This window comes from Balaenoptera physalus, assembly GCF_965194825.1.
Source record: "Balaenoptera physalus genome assembly, chromosome: 20".
Lineage (NCBI taxonomy): Eukaryota > Metazoa > Chordata > Mammalia > Artiodactyla > Balaenopteridae > Balaenoptera > Balaenoptera physalus.
Window position 1 is genome coordinate 23,204,192 of NC_138901.1, and position 25,402 is coordinate 23,229,593.

Genomic DNA, 25,402 nt, shown 5'->3' on the forward strand with positions numbered 1-25,402 from the left:
CTGGACTTGGCCAAGGCCACACTACCCCAGATCAGGGAAGAGGCAAAAGGAGGCTCCCAGAACTCCATGCTCGAGCCAGATGTTCTCAAATGAACAGTTCTTAACCCTCTTTGAGCCACAGACCCCTTTGAAAATCTAATAAATAAAAAATGTGTGTGTGTCCACACGTGCCACACACATACACACTTTAGAATAAACTTCCAGGAATTCATGGATCTTATGAATTCATCCACTGACTACGTTAAGAACTTACACACTGGCTGTTAAAAAGCACTGGACAAATGTATATGTACCAATAAGGAAATCTATCCATGATACACCATCACATGAAAAAACATGGTACAGAACAACAAATGAGTGCAATCTCATTTCAATAAAAGAAACAACTACATGTTTATATATGCGTAAGAAGTCTAAAAAAGATTTATGTCAAAGGCTGGTTACCTCAGAAGGGGACTGGGCAACAGAGAGACTTTTGCTTTTTGGGTATCATTCTTTTACAACGAGCCTCTATTAATTTGAAATTAAAAGTAAGCTCAAACAAAACCCTAAACCGCACCCCCCCCCCAAACCCTACATTAAGCCCTGGACTTGTGACCAATCAACATCTGACCTGGGGCCGTGAATGTTCTAGAAGGAGGACCAATGGGGTGCTGATGTCACCACATGATACTCCACATCCTGGATCCTCCCTAGGGAGCGTCAGAGGGTGTGCAGACTTGCTCTGACCCCCTGTGCGGCTTGACCTCTGATCCTTGGTCCCCACCCTCCACCCCTACCCCCTAGCAGGGAACTGTTTCTGAGATCTTCCAGCTGAAAACGCTAAAGGACACTACTGCCTTCCCTACCCCGCTGCCCTGGAGAGAAAGGAGGGGTGGTCTGCCCGACCAAAGGCAGCTGTGTGGGCTGCCAAAAGCCAACCCTGCTAAGATCCTGGATGGGGGAGGTGGAGTTCTGAGAAGCGCTGGCTCTGGTGGGCTGGGGCAGCAGCTCTGGGGGCTGGCAAGTCCGTGCCTTGTGCTTGGAGCTTGTCCGACTGCCTTGGGGAGGTGAGAAATGGAGTCTCTGTCCTCTTCTACTATATTAGGGTTGTTTACCTTGTTGCCTGGGACTCTGAGAACCTCAGCAGGGGAACAGCTGAGGAGCCCGGTGACTAAGCTCCCCAGCATGGGCGCTCATCTCCAGGACACTTCACACTCTCTTGCCCTCCTCCCACCCACCTCTCAGGAGGAACAGCTGAGCCTTCTCCGGTGGCCTGGGGAGGGGACTGCAGCTGAGGAGGTCAGGCACGTGGCCTTGGCATCCCAGCGAAAGATGACCCGTGCTGGCAAGAACTAAGCACGTGTTTTGGCCGGTGGGGGTGGGCAGGGGTGGAGCTGGCTTATTTGACACAGTATGTCTGAAGCTTGGGGTAATACCTACGGATAGTCCCCTCTCTCATCCCATCACCCCGAGGCCCAAACTCTAGAACTCTAACACCTGGTCACACACAAGCCAGGGAAGCCAGGTTTACTCACAACACAATCTGTACCATCGCCCCTTAAAGTCACAGGCACCCAAGACAGTGGCGGCAGCAGTGTCTACTCTGTGTGGGGCCTGAGTGGGATGGACCCGCCTGGGCTGGCTATTTGGTCCCTTTCCTTTTGGGGATCAGAGTGTCCTTGACAAAAGCCATTTGAAAACAAGGTCCATCTTTGAATTAGCTAATTTCACGCTGCCCAAGGGCCAAGGAAATGGCCCATGGAAATGTTTCTGATTTCCACCTTAGGAAGTCCTTGGTGCTAGCCCTCAGGCTGAGTTGGGGTCAAGGACAAGGTGGCTTCTAGCCAAGGTGAGGGGAGAGGAGGAGAAATGGTATCTGAAGGAGAGCAGGGCTGACACCCTCAAGGACTGCTAGGCCTGGGCAGTGTGATCTGACAGAAGGAGGCCTCAGTTCCAGGCCCAGCTGTGCAGCTGTGGGCAAGGTGCAGACCCTCTCTGGTCTCCAGTTCTAACATCAGTGAGACGAGGGAGTGGGAGAGGTGACTCAGGCCTCTGCCTCTAACCAAAATCCTAGAAGCATGAGTCTTCCTCCCGTCCCTTCCCGAAGAGAGGTTCAAAGCCAAACTCTACAGTCGGACAAGCCTGGGGCTTCTCGCTAAGTCTCATTTCCTCATAACGTCCATCTCGCAGGACCTAGTACCTCCGGCCGACAGGAAGCAGAGCCCAAACTCAAGTCAGATCTGACTCCCAAGGTGCACGGCCTCCTTCGGGAGGCACCTGTTAGGTGGAGGCTATGCTCTTGCTATTACCTTCTGGTCCACCATGTAGTTTAGGGGTTTCAGCTCAACATGAATTTCATGACAATCCAACCATCTTCCAGGTTTTGACTTGCCCTAGGGGCCTGGCATCAGGAGTGGTCCAGGCTGCGTGCACACTCTCATGCTCCCTCTCACGTACACGCGCACCAAGTGCAGTGCCCAGGCGGGGACACGTGACCTGGACTGTCCCCTTCCAGCTCCAGCTGACCCAGGGCAGCCAGGGTAGCCAGACGCTGTTAACGAGTCAGACCCATGGCCTCCCTGTGCTAACCTTGAAAGGAAGCAGAGGGAACGCGACAGGCCTCCTGCCCGCCTTCCCTCCTCAGCCCCGGAGCCTGGCATACCTTTTTGACGGCACACTGGAAGCCAGTTTGCTTGTCCTCCATCCTGTGGACCTCTCCGAAGGAGCCTCTGCCCAGGCAGGGCTGGCGCGTGGCCCAGTGGACGTCCTCTCGGTACTCATAATCCACCGGCTTGAGTTTCTGGGGTTGGCGGGAGACAGAGGCCGGTTTCAGTGGGCCAGGGCAGTGGAGGGACGAAGGGTTACAGTGAGGAAGGCTCTCCAACTGGTGGCCCTTGCCAGGCTGCTGGGCTGAGCCCTCACATCCAAGAATACCAGCAGGTCTGAGGCAGGGCTCGGGGTCGGGGTGTGGGGACGGACCCAGAGAGGGGGTTGCAGGAGTCAGGCGAAGGCAAAGGAGAGCTTCACGGGCTGAGGCAAGCCGATCCTTGCGATGAAGAAACCTCCTCCCCAGACTTGTGATTGTGGGACAGAAACGAAATTGTCAACCGCCTTGACCATGAGAAAAAATGACTCAGGAGCTAAGTGGCAGAGGAAAGGGAAGGACAGTGAAGAGGGGCGGGGGACAAGGGATAGTGTCAGAGATGGACGGGATAACACCCAGAGATCTAAGTTTGGGAAAATCACATAACATTACACAGTGATCCAGGCAGAGAACTAGAGGAAAAGGGGAAGGGAAGGGGGGTAGTGAAGGTGGACGGCCCTGGAGGTGGAGGGGGAGGCGGTGGTAGGTGTACGTATGTTTGGGGACTACTCGCCTCGATAAGCAGGACCCCCTCACTGTCCTCGGTTTCAGGGCCGGGCTCCCGCGGCTTGGAGCCCCCCACCAACCAGGTCTTGGCCAGGCTGGCCAGGCCGTGGGCCTGGCCGGAGCTCACGCTGCCTTGCAGGGCGTGCACCAGGTACTCCTCCACGGACAGCTTGTCACTCGAGCCATGAGATGGGCGGCTGGGCTTCACATGTGGGCCAGGCAGGGGCTTCTGGCCGTCTACACAGGCCAGTCTGCCCAGGGGAGGGCCGGGCAGGGGCCGCTGGCTGTCTACACAGTTTGCCAGTTTGCCTAGGAAGAAGGACTCTAAGGGGTGAGGTTTCCAGGGCTGGAGAGGGTGGAACGGGAAGGGGTGGGGCCGTCTGCTGTAGGGGAAGGGGTGAGCGGGCTGGGGCAGGGGGCCTACGTCCTGGGGGTGGTGGAGTTTCCACACGTGGTTTAGGCACTGCAGGGGGCTGATCAGTTTGTGGAGTTCCGGTCGAGGCAGCGCTGGCCGCAGGCCCTCCCCGAGTTTCTTAAACCAGAGATGGCCAAGGCCTGGCTCCTTCAGAGGCTTGGAGAACTGGGGGGTGTTTCTAACATACGGGGTGCCTAGCGGAGACTCATCCTCCTGCGGGGGAAACACAGCTGTTAGGATGCGGAGCTGGGGCCAAGGCACAGGTGCTGTTCCGATGGCCTGTGAGCCCAGGGGGTGCCCGGCACAGGGGTCTGGGCGTAGGGGCGGGTCTCACCTGCACCGGGACCGTGCAGCTCTCCTGCTCAGGGGTTCTGGGGAGGGGTCTGGCCAAGGCCACTCCTGCCTGAGCCAGGGACTTGGAGCTCTTCTTCTTGCGTTTCCTCCGGGCTTTGCTGCGACGCTTCCCCTTCCAACACACGCGGGCCATCTTGCCCTCGGTCGAGTGGGCCACATTATTGGGGATTTGATCAAGACTCTCGGACTGGCTGTCAGCAAGGGGACACAGACACGCATTCTGAGTGTGAGGGGGCAGGGAGACAGAACGGCTCAGGTAGCTGCGGCTGGAATCATACAGACCCAAGGTCAAATCCCAGCTTGGTCAGGACTTGTGTGAAAGTGGGAAAGTTCCCAAGCCCCAAAGACCTTTAGGCTCCTCACTGATAAAATGGAGGTGGTGTTTCCTGCCAGGCAGGGCGAAGGTGGGGTTTAAATGAAATATGAAATAGCTCATTTAAAAAGCCTGCCTCGGTGCCCTGCCCCACGGCAAGCTTCCGATCAACAGTGGTTATTACTAAAGTGAGGGTGCACACTGCTCTTCTGGTGTGGAGGGGGAGACATGGTTCTCTCCTTGCTCTCCAAGTGGCGCTTGCCCTTGAGAGGTCTCGGGAGGGGGGCGTGTGGCTCAGAGGGCCACAGCCCACGGCAGGCATTCTCGGCTCTAACTGAGTTGGCTTCTGTTGCCTCCGAAGCAGGGACAGCTGAGGTTGGTCACTTTCCTGCTAGCAGTTCCCAAATTCCAACGATAAAGAAGTCCACCTGGTAGTAGGGGAGGAACCGTTTCCAGGTTCAACCTCCAGCTGCCAAAAATCTTCTTTGGGGCTGGGGAGGCTGGGAACAGACCGAGCCTCACTTGGCCTCCTTTCTACAGGGCCACCAGCTGCAAGTCTGTCCCTGCCTGTTTCCAAGCCCTCATCCCTCCTTGGGTGTGTCTCACAGAAGGAAAGACACAGCAGGTTTCTCCCCGAGTTAGAGCGGCTTCTCTGGGCCTGCACTCGTGGTCACGCACCAGCGGCAAAGTGCCTCCTGTTCCCAGCACCCTCCCTACTGATGGGAACCGAGGGGAGCAGCAAGGACTCCGAGGAGGAGAATAAAAATAAAACGTCAAGCTGATGTGACCCTGAGGTGACCCAGAGGCAGTCACCCACATGCTGTGAAAAGCTTTTGAAAAGCTTATTTGGCTGCAAGAGCAGCTCAGCGAGGAAGCCTGGGTGGGTTCCAAGAGCCGAACCACAGGTGCTGAAGGAAGGAGCCAGGGGTCACTTGGGAGCGGCCTGAGCAAGCAGCTGGGGTGGGGACGCCCCCGCGGCAGCTCCCTGCCACCCCACTCAAGCTGACCTCCTTACCTGTACTGTTTCGAGCCAGCGATGAAGATCCGCTCTGAAAAGGTGGGGCTGAACTCTTGGCTATTCTCACCTTTTAAGTAAAGGCAAAGGGGTTGGATGAGCAGAAAGGAGAGAGAAAGAACAGGAATTCAGCACTTAGGAGAGAGGCACTTTGCAGATACCCTCCCGGGCCACTCCTCCTTCCCAGACCCCTTCCGCCTGGAGGCTCACCTCCTCTCACTGGCAGCCTCACCCCTCCCTCCCAGCCTGAGGGTCAAGGCCCAGGGCGTGCCTACAATATGGGATCATAGGGTGCCCACCTCACTTCACGTACTGTGAGGTGTAAGTGAGATGATCTATAAAACACTCAACTCGGTGCCTGGCACACGGTGACAGCTCAACAAATATACACTATTACATATAACGCGTGTGTGCGCGTGCGTGTGTGCAGTACTATCGTTACTATGTCACTCACTCCACTTTAATTTTTATTCTCTCATCTCTCGTCAAAGGCCAGCCAGAAGGAAGCGGAAGACGAGGGGAAGGATGTGTGTATGTGAGAAAATACCATTATGAGCTGTAGGTCTCGCCAGGCTCCACCCCAGGAAACCTCCTGGGGTGGAGGGTAGGTGTGGGGTAGAGAGGGGATTCCTGGCCCTCCTCACGCCCCTGGGAGTTTCTCAGGCTCTGGTGGCAGCCACTGTTCCGAGCCATCTTGAGGTATTGCGAGTGGAAGCAGAAAGGATCAGCCCAGGATGCCCCGCAGACCCTGCATCAGCCCTGCAGGCCCAAGGGCAGGCGTTCATTCTTTGGGGGGATGGGGGGCGGCAAGCACCGGCGTGGAAGGAGGTGAAGGGCCCAGGTCCCAGGGCCCAGAGAGGCTTTCCGGGAGACCTGGCCTTTCCTGCCTGGGCCTCTCCAGAGATGCTCAGGCTGCCCAAGGTCCCAGCAGAAGGCCTGCCTGATGGTCCTGCAGAGAGTCCCCAGGACCTTGGAGCCCAAGCATTCCTGTCTCCCAGCTCCCTTCCCCTGCTCTGGTCATGAGCAAGGCCTCTGTCTGCCACTTCTCCCTTCTTGTGCTTCACTCCCCTGCACTGTTCAAGCTCCCACTTCACACTGATCCTTGGCTTAATTCCCAGGTGTGTCTTGCAAGTCTTCTATGGTGGTCACCCTGACTTCCCTCTTCCACAGGGGGACCCTGAGCCCAGCCCCATCGGTGCCCAACCACCCTTGCACAAGCGCTGCACCCACCTGCAGGCTCCCCACCTGCCCTCTCTGCCAACACTCCCAGCCCAGGGCTCCTTACATTCGGCCTGCGCGATAATGGAGATGGCGGCCGGCCCGCCCTCGGAGCCTTCCTTGGCTGTGCCTTTGGTAATCACGTCGTTCAGGATCTCCCACTTCCCGCAGAACATGGGGCTCTTCTCCACGGCCTCGAGCTTGTGGACGGAGCTCTGCTTCGTCTCCGTTGCCTGTGTCTTCTCCTTGGCTTTGGCGAACTCCTTCTGCTGCCCGACCGCGGAGCCGGGGGCGCCTGGGCAGGCCATTTCCATCACTGCCATCTCCCAGGCTCACGCTCACCCTGTGAGAGAACACACACAGAGCAGGTCACCCCCAGACCCCGAGGCGCCCAGGTCAGGCTTGGGTGGGAGGAGAAAAGCAGGGGGCAAAGGGTCTCTACCTCCTCATGCCACACGTAGCTATCCTCCAAATGTTCCAAATGGCAACCTCACCATTGTTCCACGTGGGGTGAGCCCCCCAGCCCTACTGGTCCCTCCACCATAAATGGCCCCTCTCTCCACCCCACAAGGGGAACTCCAGCCCGCCTCCTCCAGGAGAGACGTGGACCAACATCTGGGTTGGTTCTTTCTTGCCTTTATAAATAATGGCTGAATCTTTTTCTGTTGTTTGTTTTGTGGTGAACTTTGCTTCCCCAGAACAGGGTGGTGGATCCCATACTCCAAAACCATCAGTCACATCACTGATTCCGCATAAGCCTTGCTTCGTAGAGGACATGCCTGCACCATCCATGATGGCTTTTCTCCAAGTGGAGAGAACCAAGGTTTTGTTTTGTTCCCTAGCTAGAGGTAGATATATGTATGTATATGTGTGTGTGCACACGTGTGTGTACATAGGCATCCATATGTGTGTGTGCATATATATATAGATTTGTGTGTATATTTATATAAACATTACATACATACACACAAATGAAATCTTGCAAATTGAAAAACCAGCATGCAAATGGCAATACCAGCACTTGGCTCCTTTCACAAGATGCATCTGTTTGTGGCTCTCCAGAAGGAACTGACATGCTTCCTTCTGTAATGTCCAAACTCATTTGCTGAAAACCTCTCCTAAGTATCATTTTTCTTTCAGGCAACATTAGTAGTGGAATTTATATTAGAGCCCAGGACACCAACCGACACCTCTAGAAATATGAGGACAAAGCACAAGAAGTCACCTCGCTCTGGGCTCCATCTCTACCAGCTCTGCGTTCCCACAAAGCCAGAAGGGAGAGAGAGCCCACTGTTGTGACAATCTGTGCAAACAGCACGTGGGCTAGAGTTGTCATGAAAGAGAATGGCACCGCCCTGAGATTGTTACCATTTGGGAACCTTTTTAAAGACTGAGGCTGTGGACTCCCAAGGGCAGGGCCCTTCTGGGTCGTGACCTGCTTGAGACAAAGCCTGAGAAGGCATCAACTGCAGACAGGCCTTTAATAAGTGCTCTCTGATGGCAGCCTGGTCCTAAGGCTGTTACTAACAGATGTGGTCTTCCCTGCGGTAGCTCCATTCATCCCGGATCACTCCTCCATCTGCTCTTGCGCGAGAAAGGCAGACCGTGGGAAGCCAACCCTCCAACACCTCTGACCTTCTGCCGGATCAGGTTGGAAGCTTACAAGAGACAGTGGGGTGCTGGGAAACACTAGGCTGAAACCTCCTTCCTACTGCATCTGCCTCACCACAGTGGCTACGAAAGGCTGAGTCAGCTTGACTGGGGTGTGGGTGTGTGGGGTGCCTTCAAGGGCCTTCTAGCTTTGAACTCAGCAGCTCCAGCTTTCAGCCTGGATGCCTGGGTGTGGTCCTGCAGGCCGGATGCTCAGGAGGCTGAATGGGTGGGCTCATTGTTTCTTGATGACCTTAAGAAGTCTAAGGGGTGTTCTGACTTCAGTTAGGTGAAAGCCCTCCAAGGCAGGCTGTTTTACTTGTAACCATACTGTCATCCCACCCCACACCTCCACAGCCCCTTCCATCTCCAAAAAGGACTTGATCCAGGGCCTAGAGTAGGGCCCACCTCTCTCAGCCTCTTTATAAGGGAAATGAGATCTTAAAAACAGACCCCAAGCCCTCCAAACCTAATAGTATTAGAAGCGTGCCTACAGGGACATTGCTTTAATCTCCTCATTTAAAAAATTTTTTTGTTTATTTGGCTGCACTGGGTCTTAGTTGCAGCATGCGGGCTCCTTTAGTTGTGGCATGCATGTGGGATCTAGTTCCCTGACCCTGCATTGGGAGCACGGAGACTTAACCGCTGGACCACCAGGGAAGTCCCTCTCCTCATTTTTACTTGAAGAAACGCAGGCCTGATTAGGTGGAGACTTGCCCCAGATCACCCAGCCTGTGTGGGGCAGTGCGGGGCCGGACCTAGTGGGCTGTGCTGCCCACTCCCCAGTCCCCTGGGCTGCAGGCAAACACAAGGAGGAAAGTCGTGGTCCTCCCTGGGCAGAAGGCTTCTGAGGGTCAGAGGTGGTGTTGCCGGTGTAGAGCAGAGTGGGGCATAGATGAAACAGCCGGCGCTGGCTGCATGAGGGAATCAAAGCGTGATGCTGAGCATCGGGGATGAAGAGAGAGTTTCATCTGACGGTGAGAGAAATGAGGCCAGCAGTCAATCTTGCTCCGAGGGCAAGATCTTAAACCCAACATCTTAAACCCAGATGTTTAGAGGTCTATAGAGCTGCACTCAGGCTCAAGTGGCCTGTCCTGCCTGACGCGGCTCATCCTGAGCTGGAGCTCCTCCAGACAGGCTGTGGGGCAACCCCTCCCCCAGAAGCTGCCCTTTCACCTTGGTGGCTAGGTAGGCAGCTGGCCAGGGGCCCTGATCCTCCCTCCAGGAGCACTCCAGGCGCCCTTGTCCCAGAGAAGCCGAGGCTGAGGCAGCCGAGCTTGGGGCCTCCTCCTTGTAGTTCCCTGATGACTCATCCGGCAGCCTAGCAGGCAGAGAGAGGAACAAGGCAGCCTGAGAAGCTAACCCAGCAGCTGGCAGCTGAACCTGTGAAGGGCATGGGGAAAACAGGCTGACCCTCACCTCCCAGCGGCACGAAATCTCGGCCCGGGAGCTGTACAGCTTCTCCTGTGTCTGGCTTTCCTGTGCCACATGACCATGACTCAGACCCTCACCGACAGTCTCCAAGTTCAAGAGGCTATTTTCAGGACACTTTGGCCTGACAGCAGCTCTCCGACACATACACACGCTTGCTTCCTCACTCTTCCCCACTTCTACATGGGTTCTGATCTACAAAAAATGGGGTTCTGCGCTAAGCCTGGGGCTGCTGATTGGGTGGCCTGCCCAGCTCTGGGCTTTGGTCCCTGGCTCGTTGACCCAGCCCAGAGCCCCGCAGCTTTGCCCCTTCTCTCTCACTCCTGCAGCTTGTGGGAAGTGAGGACTAAGTGGGAGCCCGTTGTGTCTCTGCCTTTGAAGGCAAGTCAAAATCCTGATCCATTACTCAGCTGGACTCTCTCCACAGCTCCACTCAGGCCCCAGATGCATTCTTCCCTCTGCTCTCTGTGTCAGAGCTGAGGACATGAGCAGTGACAATAGCCACACCCTCTCAGCTCACCCACAAGGCTATGAAAACACAAGGGGAAAGGAAAGGGGCAGAACTAATTCAGTATTCTTTCAGGGCCTGATCCACATACACTGCCTGTTCTCTCTTCTGTGGTGCCTCCATGACCCCCTGGAGGGATCCGGGGGTAGGAATGAGTGGGATGGTACCAGATTAACCCTTGGGCATATCTGTGTGACATGCCTGTGTGTCACAAGGCTCCTGGGCTCAAGCTCGACTCCCTCAGCAGCTAGTAAAGATCTTCTGTCCAAGTTGAGGTGTTCTTAATGTTGGTTCAAGGATGGCTTCAGGGAGGTCTGGGAGCCCTAGAAACTATTTTTGTATTTTTCCAGGGAAGAGGTCCATAGCTTTCATCACATTCTCCAAGGGTCTGACATTCCTCAGAAAGTTGCTCTAGTCTCCCCAGAAAATCAAGGCCAGGGCAAAATGCTTGTTCTGGCTCCATATTTTTACGCCGAGGGAAAGCTCACTAATGTAGTGCCTTCCTACCTGACTGCAAGTTAGAATAACCGTCTCAAACGCACTCGCCCTAGGTCTACTGAATCAGTCACTGGGCATTAGGCCCAGAATCTGTACTTTTGACAAGTTCTCTGGATGATTCTCATGCCCAGAGGCCAGGGACTGCCATCTGACCCCTGCTCTATACTGTAAGGCGGAACTGTCCAATATGGCAGCCACTAGCCACATGGCTATTTACATTTAAATCAATTCATTTTAAATAAAATTTAAAAATCAGTTCCTCAGTTACACTAGCTACCATATATGACGGTGCACACAGAGAACATTTCCATCACTGCAGAAAGTTCTATTAGACAGTTCTTGTCTAAGGCTATGGTAGCAATGCTTTCTCTGACAGCAAAATTTCTGTTCCTAGGATTCTGGGACAGGAATGGGGTTTAGACTAAATGAGTGCTTGAGTAACTGGAAGGTACAAGAATAATGTTTAAAATTTTGATGACAACCTTCCTAAAATGTATCATATTTCAGTTCCCTGTTTTAGTAAGGTCAGTAAAAACACTAGATTAGGAACCAGGAGATACGAGGTCAAGCCTTGGAAGCTTTTTTTAAAAAGCAGCAGGACCATTTTTATTAAATGAAATCCACCTCAACCCCCACAATATAAAAGAGCGAGAAACGTGCAACTGCTATGTAATTCACATCAGAAACAGCTGCTCTGCTGAAGAAGGGGGGCAAGGGCCGCACATACTCAGCTTCCCTTCATCCACCACGGACCTCCCCAGAATCCTAGGTCTCCAAGGAAAAGAGTCTGAAAACTAGTGGCCTAGGAAACCTTTTGAGATTCCTTCTAGTTTCCCAAATGCCACGGATTTGTCAGGATTATTTGAGGGCTGGATGACTCCAATTCAGAATGATAATTGTCAATATTTACTCAGCACCGCCATTATTAATGTCAATCTCAGATGTGAAAACTGAAGCTTAGAGAAGTTCAGGAGCCTGACAAAACAGTCACACAGGGACAAGTTGCAGAGGTGGGGCTGAACGTGCACTGCTGCCTCCCCAGCCTTCATGCTAAACCTTGAGCAGGCCACTGAGTTTCTTCTCATAGCTTCTTCAGAGTTGTTTTGAGGGCTGAAGGAGGTAGAGAACATGAAATGCCAATCAGCTTGCCTGGCCAATAGAAGCTGATAAACGCCCTCACTGAGACAATGGGACTTCTTTGTTTCAGCATCATACAGCCAAGGTGTCAAGCCTTACCTGAGGCACTCAACACTTTGAGCCTTGGTTCGCTGTATATCAAAGAGAAATATAGGGCCATCTTGAAAATGTCCACTGAGGGGCCAGGGCAGACCAGGGCAAATCCCTCTCATGATATTTCATCTGGAAATAAAAACTTGTCCTTCTCTGAATGCCCAGAGGGGACAAATAGCAGAAGTAGAATAACTCAACTTCCTTAATAAGATATTAGTTGAAAACCAATCTCATTCTGATGCTTCCTCTTTTAAGCCTTCAGCTTGCCTGGCTACTAGGCCACAATGGGCCAGCCTCTGCCTATCAAGAACAAGGGGTATGCAGGAAGGGGAACCAAGGGCAAGTGCCGGGCAGAGTGAGCTGGCCAGGCAAAACGGCCATCTGGCCAGGCGGACATGGAGATCCCCATGCGTTCTCAATCCCAGCTCCCTTTTCTGCCCTGCCTACCCTCCCCAAGCCCCTACCCTCAGCCTCTGTTCCAGCCACACTGCTCCTTTCACTTCCCTGAGCAGGGCAGCAATGGGTGAGCCTGATTCTCTTCCTCTGCTCATCCTGTTCCCTGTAAAGAGTATCTTCTTCCTTTATTACTATCTGTCCAGATCTCACCTATCCTTTATAACCTATCTCCTCAATGAAACCTTTTCCGGTAGGCTCCTGCATTCACTCAACAGGTATTAAATGACAGTCTCCTAAGTGCCAGGGACTGTCATAGTCACTACCATTCATTAAACATCTTCTGTGTGTTGGGCATCTGCTAGGGGCTTTATCCATGTTATTGATGAACCTCACAGCAACACTGCAAGGTTGGTAATATTTTTACAGATGAAGAAACTAAGGCTCTGAGAGGTAAACTGCCTGCAGAAACTAATAAGGCCCAATTTATACAACTAGAGCATCTAACATGGGGTTAGGGCTAAAGGCAGGACACTCCTGGCCTTTTCCCCTGGGACCCAAGGATCCTTAGTTCCTTTCTAGGATAAAAGCTTGTTGGCAAAGTTACCTGGAACTTCAGGAACTGAGCAATATTACTACCCATGTGCATATTACTACCCCTATTTTACCCGCAGAATCTGCCCACTGTTGGTAATAATTTCTTAGCCTGTGTAGGCAGGAAGGACAAGAACTAAAAATGAGGGGTCTCATCAGTAAGGGCTGGATCAGCAATAAATTGGTCAGACTTCTAGTGGAGTTACTCCAGTACATGTTCCTGGGATGTTACCATTTTTCACTTGATTAGTTTTAATAGGTCATTTCATTTTCTTAATACAATTAAAAAAAAATCCACACAATACACAAACACAGCGACAAGAGTTCCAGGAAAGATGGTACTATCTTCAGGGAAAGAAGCACTGAAGGTTGTGCTTTGGCAAGCAGAAAAGTAAACCAGAGAAGAAATGGGATGCAAGAAACAATGGTAGGCATAGGAATCGATACGATATGTTGGTCAATTTAATTAACAACTGAATGTAAAAAAATTAGTTTCACCCTGAGAAAACCATAATTCAAAAAGAGACATGTACAACAATGTTCACTGCAGCACTATTTACAGTAGCCTAGACATGGAACCAACCTAAATGTCCATCGACAGATGAATGCATAAAGAAGATGTGGCACATATATACAATGGAATATTACTCAGCCATAAAAAGAAACGAAATTGAGTTATTTGTAGTGAGGTGGATGGACCTAGAGTCTGTCACACAGAGTGAAGTTAGTCAGAAAGAGAAAAACAAATACCGTATGCTAATGCATATATATGGAGTCTAAAAAAAAGGAAAATGGTACTGATGAACCTAGTTGCAGGGCAGGAATAAAGATGTAGACATAGAGAATGGACCTGAGGACAGAGGGTGGGAGGGGGAAGCTGGGGCAAAGTGAGAGTAGCATCAACATATATACACTGCCGAATGTAAATAGTTAGCTAGTGGGAAGCAGCAGCATAGCACAGGGAGATCAGTTTGGTGCTTTGCAATGACCTAGAGGGGTGGGATAGGGACGATGGGAGGGAGGCTCAAGAGGGAGGGGATATGGGGACATATGTATGCATATGGCTGATCCACTTCGGTGTAAAACAGAAACTAACACAGTATTGTGAAGCAATTACACTCCAATAAAGATCTATTAAAAAAAAAGAATTTAATCTATATAAGCACATATGGTCTACATTTAAAAAAATTATTTTATAATGTAAAAGAGAAACAGAAATAACTTGTTCATTTTACCACTAAAAACAAAAACTACATTTGATAGCCATGAACATTTCGCCAAATAGAAAATGTTCAAGAACAGATAGATGAAACAAACAAATCAATGGAAAGTATTTCTCAAACAGACCAAAATTATATGTGATTAAATGAGGAAACTTTTAGATTGAACAATATGCAATCATCATTTTTATAAGTCAAAAATAGTAAACAATCCAGTAGTTTTATATTTTTCTATCAAATATATAGGATGGTTTCTACATTATACAAGCCTTTGGGAAAATAGCAAAAATAAAGAAATTTAAAAATCTCAAAAAAAAATTAGTTTAAAGCACTTTAAAACATTAAGTTTTCAAGTCAGACGATCAGGATTTTAAAAGATCCCTCTAGATGCTAACTAAAAGAGACCAAACAAAATTATACAGAAAGATTGAGAACAAAGGATGCAAAGAGATATGCCAGGCCTATACTAACCAAAAACATTTAATATTAATATCAGACCAAATACTTAAGACAAAAAGATATAACAATCACTTATATGCACGCAATAAGGAGCCTCTAAATCCAGAGACTTGTGGCAGGTTGAGGCTTTCTGGATGAGTAAGGTCTTGCCTTCGGAGAGTCCTGTCACACTGCAGAGAACTGCAGGATCTTATAACACAGCATTCTTTGAACATGTATTGGTCTGCTGGGTATAGGGGCTTTGCTGAGCACTGGGTGTACACTGAGGAAGAAGATGCAGCAGCCCATTGAGGAGCTTACAGTCTACTGGGGAAAGAGACAAGTAGTCTCTTACCACACAGTGATGCAATGACAGGCATAGACACATAGCAGATGCAGTGGGAACACATGGAGGGACAGCTAGCCCAGCCTGGTGGGGATCAGGAAAGGTTTCTTAAAGCAGGTGACACCTGGGCTGAGTCTCAAGGGGTGAGTGAGAAGTTCCCAAGAAAAAAGGAGAGGGTATTCCAAGTAGAGGGGATGACAAAAGTTAAGGAACAGGGGTGAGTCTATGTAGGAATCACAAACAGCTTGAAGTTGTTGGTGAGCAAAGCTTGTCGAGAGCTGCAGGGGATGAGGTTGCCCGTGGAGTTCAGGTACCAGATCATGGAACTGTGCTCGGTCCTGATACACCTCCAGGGGTGAAATTCTCAGAAGAGCGAGAGGCGTCTAATTCAGGGGCAGAGTTCCAGATGGAGGAACCTACAGCCTAAGGGCAGATGGTGGATGCTGGGCATTAAATGAAAATCCTGCCATTGGGACAGAACTCTCCACCACCTACCCAGCCTGGGCTGATAAAATCACAAGTTACAGGCCTCTGGAAGGCTTGCTAATTTCCCCTTCGGCAGAGAGACGGAGTGGGCACTGGGACCTAGAAACAGACATCGGAGGAAGGAGCACTCTGAGTGAAACGCAGCTGGAGGAATCTCAACACCTGCCTCCTCGCCAGCTTGAGGCCTGCTTCCCAGGAGAGCAATTTCTGCGTAAGCATTTCCCATTAAAGAGGATATGAAATGTGAATGTAATACATTAATCATTAAAATCTTACAGGCCAGTTATAAAAAAGAAACCTGTCACGCCCACAAAACTCAATCTCGCTGCCAATTCCATAGGTCAAACTGCCAGGGAGATGAAATGTATGGAATAAAATTTATGACCATCCCTAATTCCCACCACACATCAAGGTTAACCAGCCCTGTCTGTCATACAGAGTGAAGTAAGTCAGAAAGAGAAAAACAAATACCATATGCTAACACATACATGTGGAATCTAAAAAAAAAGAAAATGGTTCTGATGAACCTAGGGGCAGGACAGGAATAAAGACGCAGATGTAGAGAATGGACTTGAGGACACGGGGAGGGGGAAGGGTAAGCTGGGATGAAGTGAGAGAGTGGCATGGACATATATACACTACCAAATGCAAAATATAGCTAGTGGGAAGCAGCCGCATAGCACAGGGAGATCAGCTCGATGCTCTGTGACCACCTAGAGGGGTGGGATAGGGAGGGTGGGAGGGAGACACAAGAGGGAGGAGATATGGGGATATATGTATAGCTGTATTAACTTTGTTATACAGCAGAAACTAACACAACATTGTAAAGCAATTATACTCCAATAAAGATGTTAAAAAAAAAAAAGGTTAACTAGCCCCACATGTGCAGGAACACCGCTGTCTACAGGCCCTTTCAAATGTTTAAGACACGAAGTCACCTCACTATTCTATTAGCACAGGCCTTACCCACTTCCAGCTTCTCCCTGACCCCTCCCATCTCACAATGAGGCCAAGCTAATCTTAAATCATTATGTCCTTAAGATAACCTCAAGCTCAAAGACATCTGTTGGCTGTGCACTGCTTATGGGCCTGGTCCCAACTCTGTGGTCCATAATCTGTCTTACCACTGTTTCCCTAAACACAGGGTTTGGCTCTGGCCAGTCTGATCTCTCCACACCCCGCTGGCTACTCAGATCTACAGGTCTCCGTGTGCGCTTCGTCCTTGTGTGGGCCGTGCTGCACATCCTGCTTGTCCTTCCCAGGCGAAGCTCAGGCCTTCCACCTCCAGGAAGTCCCCGCCGATAGCACCTGGTCTCCTTACTCTCCTCACCCTCACTCCCTTTACTTGTTAAATAAGATAATGTAGGTGAAAGAACTCTAAATGTGATAAATCATCATATACCAAGGGAAGATAGCCATTTCTTGTGCGCACAACTCCATAATTGCAATCTAGGAGGTATGGAGCAGATAGAAATATGGGAAAAGATGTACAAAGATGTTCAGTGTATTTTTATAATAGTAAAACACTGAAACAAAAATGTCTAATTACATGGGGAGGATAATTATTAAATAAGTCATGGTACATCCATTAAAAATGCTTACAAATAATATTTAACTATATGGAAAAATGCGTATGGGATACAATGTTAAAAGAAAAAGGATACAGAATTATATCTAAGGTATGATCCCACCTAGCATGTGTCTGTATATTTTATCAACATTTATAAAAATGCAGACACCTAGCACAGACATGCAGCAATGGTTCTCCCTTGGTGGTGGTAATATTCTTTATACTTTTCTAATTTTTCCACATTTTTTGCAGTGAGCAAGTACTACTTTCCCCAGTCTTCATTCTTCAACAGATGTTTCCAAGTGGTAAAAATAAAATACAGAAAGGATAAACAATGAGAAATATAAGTCCTTCCCACCGCTCCCCCATTCTTCTGAGGGGATCCCCATTACCAGTTTCTTACATATCCCTCCAGAGATGTTCTCTGCGGGGTATTACTTTTATGGTGAAAACAAGCTATAACTAAAATAAGGTCTCTTGGTATGGGATGAGAATTTAGGAGGTGTCTGGTCCACATCTGTGACCGGGGCTTCATAAATACGTGATGACTGCTTCCTCACCCCGCACACACACACCACACACACAGGAAACCTTGCCAGAACCTCGGGGGCTGTTCAGTGAGTTCTGGCAGCAGGGCCGCTAAAACAGAAGCTGGAGATGGGTAAGCTTGTCCCTCCTGGTTTTGGTTTTCATTTCACTCTCTTTCTAGTTTTCCCCGGGGGACTGTGAGTTTCATCTGTTGTGACTCAAGAAGCAGGAAGGTGCTCAGCGATCGCTGTGCCAGCCGTCCTCAACTCTGATGGCCAGTGCTTCCCTGCTTTTACTTTATAACCATCCAATGACAAGTGTATGCAGCGGTGAAGATGCTGGGTAAGACATGCTCGTGGGCACAAGTGGCCCCATAAAGAGTGGGAAACAGCAGAACTGGACCTGAGAGAAAACCACTGGCCCCTCCGTGGCTGCTGATGTCAAGGGGTAGGATCTGAGGGCTGGTCCCAACCCGGGGAACCTGAAAGAGGCAAGGGTTTCAGGCTAGTGTATCTGAAGCTGCTTCCTTGTATATCTGACGCTGCTTTTTAAAAAAAAAAAAAAAAGAAAAAAAATCTTTATTTTGTTTTCAAATACAAATATAATACTTGTTCATTATAAAAAATTAAACAATACAAAAAATGTATATATTAAAAAAAAAATCCCTGCACCATTCCCTTCTCCCTGCAATGTTAGAAATAGGTTTGGTGTAAACCCCTCTAGTTCCATTACTGTACATATACGAACATAGAGTTTGGGACTATTTTTAAAATAAACATAGGATTATACATACATAATATTCTACACGTTGCTTCTTTCACTTAACAATAAATTATGACTACTGTTCCATTTCAGTGTATGTAGATCTATCTCATTCTTTTTAATGGTTCCATAAGATTTTATGGTACAGATGTACTATCATTTTCCCACTTTTTCTTCTATGGATGGATTTTCAAATTGTTTCCATTTTTTATTCTTGTAAGTAATATTGCAAAACAACACTTTTATTCACTTCTTTGTGCACTTTTCTTTTCTTTTTTTTTTTTTTCGGCCGTGCCGCGTGGCTTGCGGCTTGTGGGATCTTAGTTCCCTGACCAGGGATTGAACCCATGTGCTCGGCAGTGAAAGTGCAGAGTCCTAACCACTGGACCACCAGGGAATTCCCTCTTTGTGCACTCTTACAAGTAACTCTAGGTGGTAAATTGCTGGGATCAGAATTCCTGGGTAACCCTTTTCTTAGCGGGTTAGTGGCCCTTTCTTCTCTCCTGTTTCTATGTGTCAGGGAAGTAGGCAGCATCCATCAGTTAAGGACAGGTGGTTAACAAACACTACACTAGTTATTTGCTATAAAGACTATCCTTGCCCTCAAGGTGCTTATAATCTAGTTGGTGCAAATGGGTGGATGGATAAATAGATGATCAAGGAATCTCAAAATGACCTTGGGATCAGAAGGGCCCTGGACGTCATTTATTCCAACATAGCACTCAATGATCCTGAGGGATGGCCATCCAGCTACTTAACAGGATGGTCTTGGCATCAAAAGATCTGAGTTTGGATCTTAGTCTTAACATTCTGGCGTGTAACCATGGGCAGATCTCTTAATCTGAGACTCAGGTATCTCATCTGTTAAATAAGGATCCTCAAACGTACATAACAGGATTTTACAGGACAATTAAATACAAGAAACAATGTTTAAATGCCCAACAGAGTGCCTGGCACACAGGGGATGCTCTAGAAACATTAGCAGAACCTCCAGTGAGAGGGAAGCTGTTACAAGATGAGCAGTCCTGTCCGGGACTGGAATTGCCAGTTGTTTGACAGTCCTCGCCTGTGCAGAGCTGAAACCCACCAGCCAGCAGCCCTAGTGTTGGAAGGAAAGTCTGCAACAGGCACTGTCAAAGGAGGAGGGGAGCATCCCAAGAGCAGGGAGGCAGAAGCGGCCAGCAGGAAAAGGACCACCCATGACAGGGGTGTTCTTTGTTTGTTTGGGTTTTTTTTTTTTGGCTTCGCCTTGCATGCAGGATCTTAGTTCCCTGAGCAGGGCTCGAACCCGTGTCCCCTGCAGTGGAAGCACAGAGCCCTAACCACTGGACCGCCAGGGAATTCCTGAGGGGGTTGTTCTTTGAAGAGCATTCTGCACACGCCATCCAGCCTCTCTCTCCTGGCAGTGCCTCAGCTCTGAATGGACTCAAGAATGACCCACCAGTGCACAATGAACAAGGACCCAGAACTCCTCGGCACCTAGAGCCGAAATCAGTTGTCCTGTGGACATCCTTGGGTGTTTTCAACAACCTGCTGCTATATGTATACACAGAATTACATGCTGGTTGTCAATAATAATAAAAATAATAATGACAGCTATTATTGTTTGCTATGTATTAGGTACATTAGGCAATGTTTGCTATGTATTACTTCTTAAATCCTCACAATAACTCTAGTATCATTCCCCTTATATGGAGGAATACATTGAGGCTCAGTAGGTCAAGTAATTTTCCCATGGTCACACTGCAAGGAAGTGGCAGAAGCAGGATTTGCACGTGGGACTCTTTTATGTCAAAGTCCATACTCTTAACCATGACACTGAATTCATTTTCAAACGATTCAAGCTTTAAAAATTGGGACCCCAATGCAGAAGCTGCCACAAGCCAAAGGTTTGTTAGTGAGAAACCCAGGGACTGACCCAGGAGGAAGCATCTCAATTAGGAAGCATAAATACAGCCAGCCTAAGTTTTGGAAAAAGCAACTTTAAAATGGCAATGGGGATCAAAGACTCCAAGCATGTGGCAGGCCTGTGTTCCTTAGCCCACCCATGCCCAGCACAGCTGGACCCATCCCAGGGACCAACAGTATGACAAAGTTCAAATTCACCATTCATTTTATAAAGCCTGGCTCCAGGCTTCTTGAGCCTATTTTACTGTTTTTTGTTTTTGTTTTTAATAGCAAAGCGTTGAGCATCAGTTACTAAATTCATAAATATGGTTATTACTTTGTCTCCAGGCCCTGATATAGGGCATCGTATAAACTTTAAAAGAAAAGTATTACAACGACATTTTCAATTCAACTTTCAAATCCTTTGCATGAGGAGAGCCAATAGCATATAGAAAAGATGCCACTGGGGCATCACTGATCCACAGAGGCAGTTACTCAGGAGAATGGGGGGCGGGGTAGTATTGAGAAAAACCTCAACCACTTCATTTTCTACAATACACAGCAAGGAATTTTTAATGTATGTTATATATAAAAATTTCATAGGGTCACTGAAATCTGTAGGTTGGGGTATTCTGTGTAACTGAATATTCTGATTAAGTGGGGGCTGCAGTGTGTACCACTCAATAACGATCAGTTTCCAAAGATTATAGTGCCATTAACTGCCCTCAACACTAAAGTCGTGCCAAACACAACCAGCTTTCTTTGATGAGTCAAAATGCACTTCTGGATCTTGCCAAGCCTTGAGGTCATCATTGCAAGCAAGGTCTGCTTGTGAAAAACTTCTCATTTAACTTTTCGGATTGGATTCTAAGCAAGGAGCAGTTCCCTGGGCTATGGTCAATCCTGCTGCAACACAACCACTTCCCTCCTCTGTTGGTTGGTAACTCTGCTTTTCACAGGTGGGACTGGCTTCAAGCAGGGTCTACCTGTTTTCAGAGATGGAGAAAGACGGGCTCAGCCTCTTTGGAAGGGAAGAGGCGTCAAGTTCATTGTAGTTATTGGTGACTGGTCCTGAAATTGAGGAACTAGTTTGAGGAACTTCAGAATAAACAAGAAACCCAAACAACTTGGCTTTCCACAGAAGGCTTCCAATGTATGGGGGTAAATGGAAGGAAGTACACAGTCCAGCTCTGCCCTTTGGCAGTGGCACCCTGATCATGGCCTCGTTTCAGATGCTGCCCTACACATCCTTTGACAGACTGGCCTGAGTGAGCAGCTTGAGGACATGTCCCTTTCAACACAGGGTCACATTCTTGTCCTCCCCCAGGAAGGGAGGAAAGGGTTTGGGACCTGTGGTATGACAGGGAATGTTCGCAGAGGATCTCTGGAAGGCAGACTCTTTATTTATATTTTTATTATTATTTTTAAAAAATTTTATTTTTGACTGCGCTGGGTCTTCATTGCTGTGTGCAGGCTTTCTCTAGTCGTGGTGAGCAGGGGCTACTCTTCGTTGCGGTGGGAGGGCTTCTCATTGTGGTGGCTTCTCTTGTTGCGGAGCACGGGCTCTAGGCGTGTGGGCTTCAGTAGTTGTGGCACACGGGCTCAGTAGTTGTGGCTCGCGGGCTCTAGAGCGTGGGCTCAGTAGTTGTGGTGCATGGGCTTAGTTGCTCCGCGGCATGTGGGATCTTCCTGGACTAGGGCTCGAACCCGTGTCTCCTGCATCGGCAGGAGGATTCTTAACCACTGTGCCATCAGGGAAGTCTCTCCATTTCTAATCTTAATTGGCAATAGCATCCTCATTTGAGGCTGGCAAAGCCCCCTTCCTCCCAAGCCTCCCATCTATCCCTAGTATTGACCAGGACTAATTCTGTTCTGATAAAAGGAAATGTCGCAGTCAGCAGAAGGTGGGTGGTGGATCTCAGATACAACAGCTCTTTGCATTTATGGAGGCCACCATCTAGATGTGACATCGAGCTTTGCCCACAAGAAAGAGCCTCTTCACTGAGAGGAGCTGGACGGATCCCGAGGGAATGACGCCCAACTACTCTGGGTCTTCTGGCTACCTGCACACCACAGGTAACACAACAGGAGAAAGATGCAGAGGAGCTTCATGGTGCCCAGTGGGTTTGTAGCCTCACAATCAATCATTCATAGCTACTGAAGACCCACTTTGGGTAAGATACTGCCTGGTGAGGTAGGACAGTGACCTACAGGTGTAGGCAACCTTTGAGACTTCCGGGTAACCCTGCCCAGAATTGTATTTTCTTATCAACCTTCACCTCCTTTTGGTTACACGAACCTCATGGTACAAGAGAGTGTCAAATAAATAGCTTTCTGTTTACTTTTTCTTAGACTCAGAGCAGCTGCCGCTTCAGCTCCACCCTCCCCAGGTCTGGCAAAGCTTGAAGAAAGGCCGGGAGTGATGGGATTGGGTGTGGATATGAAGGAGGAGCTAGTTAAAAAAATACAATTCCTACTCCAGGAGTAGTTCTTTTGTTCAAGGAGCAGCACAGCACAGTGCAGAGAGCCTGGACTTTAGTTCAGATTCTGCAATTAACTAGCCGTGTAGCCTTGGGCAACTCAGCTTCTTGGGGTCACCATTTTTTCGTTTGTAAAACAGAGCACGCAAACGGTTATGATCACTTCCAGGCTATAACTCAAATAGCTCTTTCTTGACAGAGTGGTTCAGGCCTAAGGTCACTTAGCCATGCCCACCCAAAGTGACTGCTGACTAGTCCAGATGGATGAGGTGTGGGTAGCGGGGGCTGGAGGGGAGCCTGCAACAGATAAAGGAAACAAGGTAATACTAGCTCTTCCCCTGTGGCTTCAATAAAGTCAAGCCCACCTGGTGGTGTGATCTGGACATTGCTTAGAGAGGTCCTTGACCCTCAGCAGTCAAGTTCAACACCAACTGCACTGGTCTAGAACACAGAGTCTGAACAAACTTTTTGCCTTGAAGGACACCTGGTCACGGCTTTAGTGGTAAGAAGGTCAGAAGGCACAGCATCCAGAAACCGGGTGGAAGAGATGGCTCAGGAGTTCCCTCTGCCGCTTCTTTCTTTTCTTTTTAAATAAATTAATTTATTTTATTTATTTTATTTTTGGCTGTGTTGGGTCTTCATTGCTGTGCGTGGGCTTTTCTCTAGTTGCGGCGAGTGGGGGCTACTCTTCGTTGGGGTGCGCGGGTTTCTCATTGCGGTGGCTTCTCTTGTTGCGGAGCACGGGCTCTAGGCGCACGGGCTTCAGTAGTTGGGGCACGTGAGCTCAGTAGTTGTAGTTCGCAGACTCTAGAGCACAGGCTCAGTAGTTGTGGCACACGGGCTTAGTTGCTCCATGGCATGTGGGATCTTCCCAGACCAGGGCTCAAACCTGTGTTCCCTGCATTGGCAGGCAGATTCTTAACCGCTGAGCCACCAGGGAAGCCCTGCAGCTTCTTTCTGAGTCCAAACACTGGTTCCAGAAGTGTGGCAGGCTGAGAATTCCAAAGTTTTCTGAAAGCCAGGGTTGAATCTAGCCTTCCTAATCACTGGAGCTCTTCAGAGCCTCCAACTCAGGTGGCGAAAAGGAAGGCAGGTAGAAAAGGGTTCCCCAAAAGGCCTTTCACACCAAAGTATGGTATGTATCTCTCTGCTTTTTGCCAAGGGGTTTCCCAGCTCCCTAGAGCCAAAGCTCCCCTCCTGCTTCTTTGTTGACTCTCACTGGAAGTGGGCCATTTTCCACCCTCAAGGTGGCTGGACTCAAGAGTGCAGTGACACTGCTGATCTGGGCTCTGTGCCGGGTCCACATGAACCCCCTGCCGGGGGATCCATCTCTCTGTCAGTCCGCAAGCCCCGGGAGCCTTCGGTTTGCTTCCTTACCCCTGCCTCCAAAGTCCTTGGACCGAAATGAACATGACCTTTGGCAAAGGGCTTCTCAACAAGGTCTGTTCAAGACTTCCTCTGCGACTGAGCTGGGGAATAAATCGCCTGTCACCTACACCCCTGCAAGGGTGACTCACCTTCCAGAGAAAGTGCTCTGCTCACCTAAGCAAAGCTGCCTGGAAAATGACTAAGGCGCCTATCAAATGCACCCTGTGGGGCCGACCAGTTACCAAGCTGGGCCCAGACACACTCTGCCTCTCACCTGCAGCCTGAAGTGAAGTGTGGAGCTGCCACTCCAGATCTGCTGGTTTCATTTTCATCTGAACCGAGCTCCACACGAGGCTTGACATCCGGTGATCTATTTTTTCTAAAAACTAGGTTCACTTTAGAAATGACTCTTTGGCCACGAAGGAAGCTTCCCCAAGAGAAAACAAAATGTTATTTAAAGGCAACGTCAGCCTGGTGGGAGCCTGTATTTTTGTTTTGTATTAAGAAGGGGAAAAAAAAGAATTTAAAATATAATGTGAAACTGGTTTTTTTCTTGGGTGATTTAAAGGGAAATCTGCAAGTCCCTGACTGCGGATCCAGGGCCCCCAGACTGGCAATAAGGCGACAAAGCGTAGTGAGCTGAGGCTGCCACATGGTGGTGGGAACCTTGCCCCACAGAACCCAGGTTTCCCTCCTGGTCTCCCAAACAGAGAAGAATGAGTCCTTGCTGACTTATATTCTACACAGTGTTTTCCTTTTTTTCCCCTCCAGAGTTAAGGCTGGGACCCACTTCGCTGCACGGGGGACACAGAACGGCCCTAGAAAGGCTCAGCTCTGCCTCTTGCCAGAGTCCTGGGAGGGCCGAGGGTGGCCAAGGGTTAGGCTCGCCAACTCTGACCAGGCAGAGCCGGAGCTTTTTTAGACTCGTTTGGAGGGTGGTAAGGGCAGTATTTAGTGTAAGACAGGGAAAACCTGACAGCTAAACCCTCTAGACAGAAGAAATGTCCCCCGGGAGGTCCTGCTGAGAAAATGACTGCCCTTATCAGGCAGTGTGACCCTTCCTGACGTCATCTTACAGAAAACAGGTCTAGTCAAAGTGGTAATCGGCAACTACTAGTACTGCGATTACTACTACAACCACCATCAGTAGTTATAGCCATTGTGTCCTATGGCTTATTCTGTGCCAGGCACCGAGCTCAGCGCTTTACATACATTCTCTCCTTTTCTACTCAAAACAACACCATGAAGTATTTACAGACGAGGCACCCAATGCTTAGAGAAGTGAAGTGATTTGCCTGAGGTCACACAGGCAGACAGTGGCAGACCTGGACCTGACCCGACAGCCT

General features: G+C 49.3%; 1 protein-coding gene across 3 annotated transcripts in view; it reads right to left on the reverse strand.

Annotated features, from left to right (window-relative positions):
* Nucleotides 1-25,402, reverse strand: part of MAP3K14 (mitogen-activated protein kinase kinase kinase 14) — a 41,961-nt gene that overhangs the window by 12,356 nt on the left and 4,203 nt on the right. For 2 of the 3 annotated variants that reach the window (XM_082442415.1, XM_082442414.1), the window contains exons 2-6: nucleotides 6,735-7,010; nucleotides 5,450-5,519; nucleotides 4,102-4,312; nucleotides 3,360-3,980; nucleotides 2,645-2,782 (exon numbers count right to left, since the gene is read on the reverse strand). In XM_082442415.1, coding sequence (XP_082298541.1) covers nucleotides 2,645-2,782; nucleotides 3,360-3,980; nucleotides 4,102-4,312; nucleotides 5,450-5,519; nucleotides 6,735-6,990 — 1,296 coding nt within the window. In that variant the 5' untranslated portion in view covers nucleotides 6,991-7,010. The remainder of the gene's footprint in view (nucleotides 1-2,644; nucleotides 2,783-3,359; nucleotides 3,981-4,101; nucleotides 4,313-5,449; nucleotides 5,520-6,734; nucleotides 7,011-25,402) is intronic. The other variant, XM_082442416.1, reaches the window with a different exon arrangement.